Source organism: Egretta garzetta, unplaced genomic scaffold (assembly GCF_000687185.1).
Source record: "Egretta garzetta isolate BGI_Z169 unplaced genomic scaffold, ASM68718v1 scaffold204, whole genome shotgun sequence".
Taxonomy (NCBI): domain Eukaryota; kingdom Metazoa; phylum Chordata; class Aves; order Pelecaniformes; family Ardeidae; genus Egretta; species Egretta garzetta.
Window position 1 is genome coordinate 926,848 of NW_009259424.1, and position 10,086 is coordinate 936,933.

The 10,086-nt window shown below is 37.3% G+C and overlaps 1 protein-coding gene across 1 annotated transcript in view; it reads left to right on the top strand.

Moving 5' to 3' along the window:
* Positions 1–7,896, top strand: part of DNA2 (DNA replication helicase/nuclease 2) — a 20,569-nt gene extending 12,673 nt beyond the window's left edge. Inside the window, 8 exon segments of the mRNA XM_009636973.2 lie at positions 1–155; positions 1,288–1,481; positions 1,585–1,674; positions 1,764–1,956; positions 5,629–5,718; positions 6,318–6,500; positions 6,634–6,780; positions 7,423–7,896. The exon segment at positions 1–155 is cut by the window's left edge and continues 20 nt beyond it. Of these exon segments, the coding sequence (XP_009635268.1) occupies positions 1–155; positions 1,288–1,481; positions 1,585–1,674; positions 1,764–1,956; positions 5,629–5,718; positions 6,318–6,500; positions 6,634–6,780; positions 7,423–7,479 (1,109 nt within the window). The 3' untranslated portion in view covers positions 7,480–7,896.
* The last annotated feature ends 2,190 nt before the right edge of the window (positions 7,897–10,086 follow it).

Sequence of the window (10,086 nt, forward strand, 5' to 3'; positions counted from 1 at the left end):
GCCTGCTGAAGCTAGCCAAATTCAAAGTTGGTTTCTTGCGCTTGGGGCGAGCTCAGAAAGTTCATCCAGATATACGGAAATTTACAGAAGAAGAAATTTGCAGGTCCAAATCAATTAAATCTGTAACGGATTTGGAAGAGGTCTATAACAATCAGGTGAGAACAGTGGTTTTGCTAGTGCTGCAAAATATTAAAAATAATTACAATTAGTATTTTGGTTGTTCATATGCTGCAGAGAAGGAACTCATCCCGGGATGTGTTACTGGTGTGAGAAATCTGAGCTGGAAAAGATACTGATTTTCTGCCTCACTTCAGTTTCTTTATAGCAAATAATGGCCGGTATTAACAATCTGAAACTTGAAAATAATTATTTATGTCTACACAAAATAACTAATCATTATAAGTAATAAGACTCCAGCTCTTTTATCTGAGATCTTGTGTTGGGTTGTTTACATATGTATCCTCTCCTGAAGTGTTGTTCCTTGGCAAATTTATCCACTGAGGGGGTGGTGGTTAATTGCTGCAGCCTCCTCTGTTTTTATGTATTGTTCCTGTTTGTCCATTTTTCCCTCCCACTTGTGCTAGTTGTGCCATTTGTACAATTAGAGGATGGGGAAGAGGAAGAGCCGTGTGCTGTGGTGTGCAATTTTTGATTGAAAGATGAGTGCTGCTTGTGTGAATGTTAATACAAAAGGACTGTAATGGGAGCTGGGTAAACTGAGTCAGTGGCAGCTTTAAATTAAATTTGTTGAAAGAATAAAGATTCACGGTAGTTGGAGTAAATGCCAACATCGCAAAATCCACCATTTACTTTTTTGTTGATGGGCGTTGCAGGGAAATGATTGAAGTCATGAGGGAAGTGACTTAACATTTTGTATTTTGGTCACTTCAGATTGCAGTGGAAGCACAGAGGTCTGTGCTGCGGGGTTTTTTTATCTTTTTTGTAATTAAAAAAACCAAACCAAAACATGTAATTATCTAAGGTAGTAATTTCAGCACAGTCCATGAATTGTATATGCATAGAACTGATATCACTCTGAACACATGGCAGGAGCAAATTTACTACAGTCTGTTCTAAAGTTGTTTTGTCATTTGCAATCGATGCAAGAATATGTGAGGCCAATATGTATGCAAGGTGTGCTGGTCTGATTTCAAAGATTAATAATTTGATTTGGTTTATCCTATGGTTTAGTTTAATGGGAAAGATTATTTTTTCTCTTAACCTGGAAAATGTAGTGCTAAAGGATGTAAGGTGTATCTTATCCTTAAAATGTGTCTCAATTTTCAGCCAGTGGTAGCAACGTCTTGCATGGGAGTAAATCACCCCATCTTTGTTCAGAAGCAGTTTGATTTCTGCATAGTTGATGAAGCTTCCCAAATAAGCCAGCTCGTCTGTCTGGGCCCACTGTTCTGCTCCAAAAGGTTTGTGCTTGTAGGGGATCATCAGCAGCTGCCTCCACTTGTACTGAATGCAGAAGCAAGGTAAGATAAAAAGCCACTGGACAATTACTAGTAACATGAATTCTGGGAAGGCTCTTGCAATATTTTGCCTGACATGATTTTGGTTTGGTTTGTTTTGTAACAGAGATCTCGGCATGAGTGAAAGCTTATTTAAAAGGCTGGAAAAAAACCAAAATGCTGTCGTCCAATTAACTGTGCAATACAGAATGAATAGGTATTTTAAACTTAGTTATTGTATTGAGATTTTTAATGTGGGATTGAAACCATGATTTTGACACCTTTTCTTGTTTTTTAAATCTTTAGTAAAATTATGTCATTGAGTAACATGTTAGTGTATGAAGGCAAACTGGAATGTGGCTCGGAGAAGGTGTCAAATGCCACTGTTAACCTGCCCAACCTAAAAAAATTGAAACTGGAGTTGGCAGATGCTTCAAAAACATGGTTGAAAGAAGTACTTGATCCAGACACACCCGTGTGTTTTCTGAACACAGAGAAGGTAAAGTTCGTTATGTTCTCCTTTCAAAATTGTATTTTGATGCAAGTTCTCAATGCAGTCAACATGTAAAACTTCATACAGCTTAGGTAGGGTAAAATAAGTAACTTCAAAAAATGGTTTTCTAATTATATGTAAAATGTGCAACATGCAAAAATGTTGTTAGTATAGCTGATCAGTTGGGGTGGTACAGCTACTGCTGGAAACATTGCATCTAAGAGCAGCTGAAAAGTTTAATTTGGGTAACATTTCTGAACATATTGCATGTATTGTAAATGTTCTCATGTATGGAATGCAGCTCAAAGTGTGTACCCATATTGGATGCCCTTGCAACCGTAGAATGACCTCGTTGCCAGCAGCTGAGGGTCCGTGGTGTCTAAGCTGTGTGCAAGTGGCAGGAATCCTCCAGTGAATTTTGCAGACTTTCTATACACTGAAGCATGAGGGAGGAGTAAGTTGGTTTAGGTGTGTCTTTTCATAGAGACTAAAATTTTTGCCAGAAAAAAACCAACTCTAGAATGGGTAAGATTTATGCAAAGAAACTGACTTCTAGGTAAATCGAAGAAGTCTAAATGCATGTGGAAAAAGATTAATAAGTTAGTACATATTTGTGGTCTGTAGCACTTGCTGTCACTGTAGTTAGTGACTGTATCATGAAGATTTGAGTCTATCTTCCTCTCTAACAGGTTTCATGTTGATTCCTTTTAATACTATGTACTCTGATAGAATCTCTTCAATGATCTAAAAAGAAACATAGCGTTTACTGTAGTGACTTAGAGAAACTTCTAAAAATGCCTAGACTAAACAGGGGGACCTTTTCCAGGAGTGCCTCAGCAGCTGCTGTCCCTTTCACAGAAAAGCAGACAACTAGTCCCAGGGAAGAGGTTAGTTCCTATAGGAAACTGGCTGATATACTCTTTGGCTGTTAATCGGACCAAAATTGGTAATGTGAAAGCTAGAGTTTCTCTTCCATTTTAATTTTTTTCTTCCCTAGAAAGCCCATCTTGAGTACAAGACAGCTATTCTGTTTGTAGAACCAGCAGGGAAGCTTCACTTTCCAAAATACTCTTGGTTTTGTTGAGACATTAGGCTATAATGTCATATCTCTTTTTGGACTTCCTGTCAAAACTCTATGTATTGTGGTAGTCATAGAGGAGTAGAAAAAAAAGGAAAAAACCCCAAAACAAAACCCAAAACCAAACAAAAAACCCCAGCCCACCCCAGCCCCCAAACAAAACCAAACCCAGCATTTATTTTTTCTTTGACTTTAAATTGGCTTTTTTTCCCCTGTATACTATTGCTTGTAGTGTAACATAGAAAAGCTTCTGAAGAAATATATTTGGAGGGACACAAAAGAGAGAAAAAGAAGAGGAAAAAATATCATATGACAGTACCAGGAAGCTTTCATTTATTATGCTTGCATTTTTTTTTTTTAAAAAAAAAAAAAGCTTCTATTGTTTTCCTGTTTAAGGATGTGCCATGTTTGTGACAGTAATTGGAAGTCTGTGTTCCTTTTCTGCTAAACCCTGTATCAGTCTGCACTTCCTCTGATAACTTGGGTCTGAATGTTAAAGAACTATATCCTTGATTTAATGCCAGTCTTCTGAGTAATTTTAGACTGAAGTTGGTTTTGCTGGGGTTTTTTTGGTGTACTATGTGAACATAATAAATGTAAGCATGTGTTATCATAAGCATGACCTAGCTTTTAGAACTTTTTTCCCCTAAAATAATTTTGTCTATTTTTTTTGTCTACGTTGATGCTGGTGTGGATAGAAACCAACTGTTCATTAAAACAATGCTTTTCTGCTTGAAGAAAACTTAAGCGCATGCAAGTTTGGAGGCCTCTTAGGTGTGATGTTTTCAGAATAGTGAATTTAAAAAAAAAAAGCAAACAGAGCAGCTGTTACAGCCTAGCTCAATTCAGTTGTGATATGACAGGGCATAACAACTGACTGAGTGCATGATGGCAGTGTAAAAACAAGTTAGCTTACGGTAAGCGTTAAGCTGTGTAGCTGTTGAGACAAGCTACGGAGAAACTGCTGTTTCAGAAAAGGCAAAGGAATCTACTATGAAGGAAAATATTTTCTGCTTCTATAATCAATGCAACATACTGAAAACACACTATGTCACGTAAAAGAAGCTTGAAGGACATGCTGCAGAAAAATAGGATTCTTGCTGAAGTATGTAGTACCCTACATAAGGAATCGATACAGACTACTTTTTTTGCATGTGTCTGGAATTCTAAAATAAACTTGTGGATGCAGCAGCCTACTGTTTTTATGTATATATAAAAAATGTGCTGCCTTGAGAAGACCACTATACAGAGTTGCAGCAGTGTCGCATATGGGTTTGTCAGTCTCTATTAGATTATTTTTGTTTGTTTGTTTGCAGTGCTCATGTGGGCTAGGCATTGAACATAGATTTACACTTGATGAGCTACCCAGCTGAACTCCTGGATATGTGAAGCTTTTGATGCACGTTGTATGCTGTCAGATTCTATACATGTGCAGTGGTACTGGTCCAGTGAGCAGATACCACTTACCTGGAATACTCTTACAAATATTAACTACGTATTACTTTACCCACGTTAAACATTATAGCGAGCTCCAAATTCAGCCATTCAGATGATACCGGGATGGTTTTTGGGAGAAGTAAAACTAGTTGTACTAGGATTGTGAGAGTGTTGCTTTAAATCGGTCTATACCACCTCCCATTTTAAGTGGCAATGCTGTTATATAAATTTAGCAGGAAAACTCAACAAAGTGGCATCTAAGAAAGCAAAGCTGATGCATGTCACTAGTATCGGAGGCAAACAGTGGAATGGGTAAAGTAGTAAATGGCAGTAAGTGACTAAGGTAGTCAATGGAATTCAGGGCCAGAAAGTGGTTCAGTGTATGTTAGGCTGTTTTTTAAATTGAGAGGTTTGTTACTTGACCCCAGATGTTTAGTTGTATGCCAGTCTACTAGGACATTCATTGCTAATGATACTGCTTAAACTTTAGAGAAGGCAAGAGCTAAAAAAAGAGTACAAATTATGAAACTGTGATACTGAAATGACAAGAGTTTACATTCTAAGCTTGTTCCTGGCTTTCTGGTCTCATTTACATGTGATGCAGGGAAAGGGAGTTAATAGTTAAGAAATGGTAAATTCAGTGCATGTTTTTTTTATTTGGAAGTTAAATTTAATGCTACTATGTTGGATAGTCCTTCCCAGAGTTTTATATGTAGGCTTTCAAATGTTTTAAAAAAACAAAAAAAATTTCTGCCATGGAAAAGGGGAAAATTCACTGTAAAGATTGTTGTATGAAGAGCCTTAAAATAAAAGTCCCATGTAAAATATAGTTTGCTCTCTTACCTTGTCAGGCTGGGAAATGTCCACTTTTTTCATACGACATATATTGCGTGAACTGTAAAGTCAGATGATCAAGCTTAGTTTCTTAAGGTGACTTGCAAGGACTAGAAACCTGTTTAAGCAGATTGTTTGAACTTGTTTTGCAAATGCAGTATTCTGAAGTTACTTTGCAGTATAGGCTCTCTGTAAAATTTAGCATTAGCCTTATTTTTTTATTAAAACTGTTACTATCAAAACATGTATGATACAGTGAGTTAGGGAACAGGATATAGTATGCCATTGTAGATAGCACAAATAATTATTTTCTGTTTATATTTTTAAAGGTCCCAGCACCAGAACATGCAGAAAAAGGTGGTGTAAGTAATGTGACAGAAGCTAAACTAGTACTCTTCCTCACATCCTTATTTATTAAGGTATCTTTTACTTTGTTACACTGTTTGGAGGGGCAGCTTTGTAATTAATCACTCTTACATTGCTATAGTAATGGTGACTATATTTACTGGGCTACTCTTTGAGGGATAACCTTAAGGATTAATTGAAGGTTGGCTACCTGTCAGTATAGCGAGGAGCTTGAGGTCTGCATTTGGTTCCCTGTCCCTTGTTTGGTTGGATTTGGGATGCACAAAAAGCTGGATGCCAAATTCTTTTAAGAGATGAAGAGGGGAAAATATTTTCCTTTCTTCCTTATTTCATCCAGTCAGCTTCAGGAGTAGTACAGACTAGGAGTTCTGAATTCTGTTCACCTCTCAGTTTGAGGAAGAAAGAAAAACAAGGATTTCAAGGATATCTGTCTTTGTCCTAGGTTAAGACAAAGCTTGGGAGCTTGCAGCAAGTAGGATTTTCCATTTTCTTTAATACCAGTTATACCTAGAGTTCTATTGCCGAGTTAGTGTAGATACAATATTTTGCAGCAGTGTTTAAAAAACAAAAAACCCTTGAGGGTCTTCTGACAGTAATGCGTATCCCAAGCTAACTGCAGTGACATTTTTTTTCCTTCTGTTTCTTCATTCAGGCTGGCTGTAAGCCGTCAGACATCGGCATTATATCACCATACAGACATCAGTTAAAAACAATCACTGATTTGATCGCAAAATTGAAGGAGAACAGAGTGGAAGTCAACACAGTAGACAAATACCAAGGAAGAGACAAAAGTATCATAATTGTATCTTTTGTTAGGAACAGTAATGATGAAAATGTAAGTTGGTCGCGTTAACTTTTGCTTTGGTCAATTTTGATAGTTAAAACACTCATTTTCAAAATGCCTCTATCTGCACTAAATTCTGCAGATTATGTAGGAAAAATAAAAGCAAGCTATGTTTATTTAACAGCTTGGCGCCCTCCTGAAGGACTGGCGGCGTCTTAATGTTGCTATCACAAGAGCCAAGCACAAACTAATCATGGTGGGCTGCGTTCCATCCCTGTGCCGCTATCCTCCCTTAGAGAAGCTGCTCTGCCATTTGCGGTCTGAGGCAATGATATCCTTTTTCTCCACACTCTTTTGTGAAAGGGGAAAGGTAAGATTGAATTCTTGAGATTTGAGACAAGGTTGGGAAGATCGTTGATTATTTAGGTTATACTTGTAACACTGGCAACACAGTATGAAATGTGCTAATTAAATATGCCAAAAATATACTTGAGATCAAGCTAGTAGATGGATTTAGAACCTTCATTGTCTTCAAAAGTAGAAACAGTCCATGCTTATTTGCCAGTCAACTTTGACAGATTTTTTTTAATTTTGAGGCCTGAATTTTTAATGTTTAATGCTTTTGCATTTTTTTCCTGTTATTGTCCTAGTTTCTTGGCATCTTAATGTCAGTGTGATTGTTTTCCTCAGAAGTACCATGCATTTAAACACATCTGGTGAGAGAACAGTTCACGAATAATGTTGCTAGAGTGGCAAATGGTGTAACTTTCCGATGACTTGATAATTTTTTCTTTCTCTCTGGCATTGTACAGAGTTTGAACTAGTTATGGCTGTTTCTATCTCCTATTTAAATAGGAAAGGCCTCGTTAGCTGCTTTCGTTGCAAACACCAGTACATATTCAAACAGGTTTTGTGTTTTTGTGACAGTGACATGTTATCAAAATGCTTGAGAACTACTTCCTTAGCTTGTTACATCTTCAATCTTCCAGCAGGGGCTCATGAAAGTGTCCACATGTGTAATGTTTTATGATTTTGAAGATCGACGGTTTTACAGGCATTTGTATTTTCTTCTGGTGCTGCTAAATGTAAATAACTGCTTAGTGGGGCCTGAGTGCTGACGTGCACCGGTTAATCCGAGTGAAGCCAAACCAGAAATCACGATTATTTGAAAGGTTTCCTTTCAGTAAAATAACAATTCACCTTTCTTTAAGCTGGTTGTTTTAGTACAGGTGTACCTGTAACAAACCAGAAATGTGAAGTGCTATGTTCCTTCACATACTGGATAGCTACTTCAATATTCACTTTTAGCTTGGTAAGCAATTATCTGCATAAGCGAATGGGGAAACACCTGAGGCAGAGGCAGGGATTAAACCAGTGCTGCATTGAGTCATAGTTCTCTGGGCTCAGTTTGGTTTTAAAGACTTTAACATGTAGTGTCCATACAGTAATTCCACTTATTAGAAATCCTAATTAAGATGCTGTGTTGTGCTGTTTGGAAAAAATTAGGAAAAACTTCTTGTTCTTCTTCAAAGCCTCGCGTTCTTCTTTAAAGTGTACTTCTGCTTTTTTAAATGCTGAAGTATATTTATATACATAGTGTAATTAATCTCTCATTTGAAGTTCTCTTGATGACTTTTCTAATCCTTTGATTTTGCATGCATCTGGGAGAAAGGTGATGTTGATTCACTTCATTCCCTTTTATGAACCAATGTATTTAGCAGATAAATCTGTTGAAGTGAAACGCTGCCCAGTTGAAGATCATAGTAAAACTTCAGTTTCTGTAGTCTTTCCTTCAAAAAACAACTTCCCGAGAAACAAGAGATGCAGCTGATGACTAAGACATTTACATGCTCAGGTTCTATTTTTTGTAAAGATGATAGCATACGTACAATACGAAATATCCTTTACTTGACAGATCTGGTTTAGTTTCTTAGTATGACCTCACACTCTAGACTATTACTGAGAAGTTTCTTTCCAAGATTGCTGGTGGAAACATCAATTGTTTTGATTCTTCAAAATCATTAATACTTGTACCAAGTAGCTGGGTGCATATAGTTGCAGACAAACTTCTAGATGTTAAATGTGGGCATTTTCACTCTTTTTTTTTTTTTAACTGCTCCCTAACTTTTGTACGTTTGAAATAATAAAAATTTGATGTTGGTTTTGTTAGAGTTGTTTATACTTTGTTAATACTTTGCTTTATACAGGACAAATATTTTGTACAGTACAAAAATAATTTGAATAGTTGACAGGATATCTTCAGGTGAAAATACATCTTCAACTGTGTATGTGCTCTGGGTCTGCCAAAAGATAAAAAAAGGGTAAAATATGATCTTATTACAGTAGTGACTTCAGAATAACATATCCTTAAAGAGAAAAGTTTTTTTTTCTATGTTTAGTATCTATATGTACAAAAGTCTTAATATTTAGCTTATCTATTTTGTCACACTAAATTATGCTTATCCAGGAAACGAGCTGCGTGCTATTAAGTGGTTAATAAATAAAGTAGAGGTATTGCCATCCGTTCACAAAGTTGCATGAGAAACAGGCACAAGAACATTCCCATATTTCCTTATCTACTTCTAAACCACACCCTTTCTTCTTGCATGGTAAAAATTGGACTGAGCATAGAACTACAGATTAAATGATGTTTTGATCTGGTAGTCTCAAACAAAATGGAGACGTGATTATCTAAACCACTCTTGCATTCTCATGAATATATATCTCTTTCTCAAAGGAATATCTTGTATAAAAATAATCCCTTTTTCTGTTTGCTGCCTTTAAAACAGCTGTCTAATGCAGAAACAGTCATTGACACTGCTGGAAAACAGGTTGAGTACTGTCTTGGTTCCTTCAAAAAAAACCAACCCGACCCCAAAACCAAAAAGGAAGTTGTTTTATGCCAGATAAGTAGGATCAGAGCCCGACTACTCTGACTGTTCAGTGTTTAGATGTACAGGTTCCTTTTTTTCTTCTCTCACCGTGGGCTGTGTCCTATCCCTGTGCTGACCCTGTCCTTCGCTGCTCCTTCCTTGCAGGCCGAGGCGATGATATGCTTTTTCTCCACGCAGTTTTGTGTGTAGTCTCTGAAATTGGGCAAGGTGAAGCTCACATTTTTTGTTCTGCAGCTTGCTGGCTAGCCTTTCTTAAGAAGGGGGGAGGCAGAGGATGATTTAGAAGAATTACCAAAGCAAGTGTTAGCGCTGAGGGTGCAAGCAAGTGTAAACTGAGATCCCATCTCTGTGTGACAAAAATGCCACCTCAGACTTTCTGGGGCTACAGTGGGTTTTGGTTTTCTGGTGAGATACAAATTTAACTTTTTTTTTTAAATTCCTTAAAACTCAAAAGCATACTTGAGGCATTTGTGTTCTTTGAAAATACCAGCTTTTATTCCTAGCCCACTACTTTTTTTTTTTGAGGTACTGCCTTAAGGGCTTTTTCTAGGTGCTTGAATTTAAGACCACCGGTGTTTGTTCTGACACACATTACCCAGTTTGAGAGAATTATGGCTTGGAAAGTCAAAGGTTGAAGCTTCTACTCCTGGGAGTATGCTGCTTCATGCTTCCTGCCTCCTTAGAGGCGGACTTACACCTGCCCTGACGCTCGGGGCCACCTCCCTTGGCCACGCAGCTGCCAT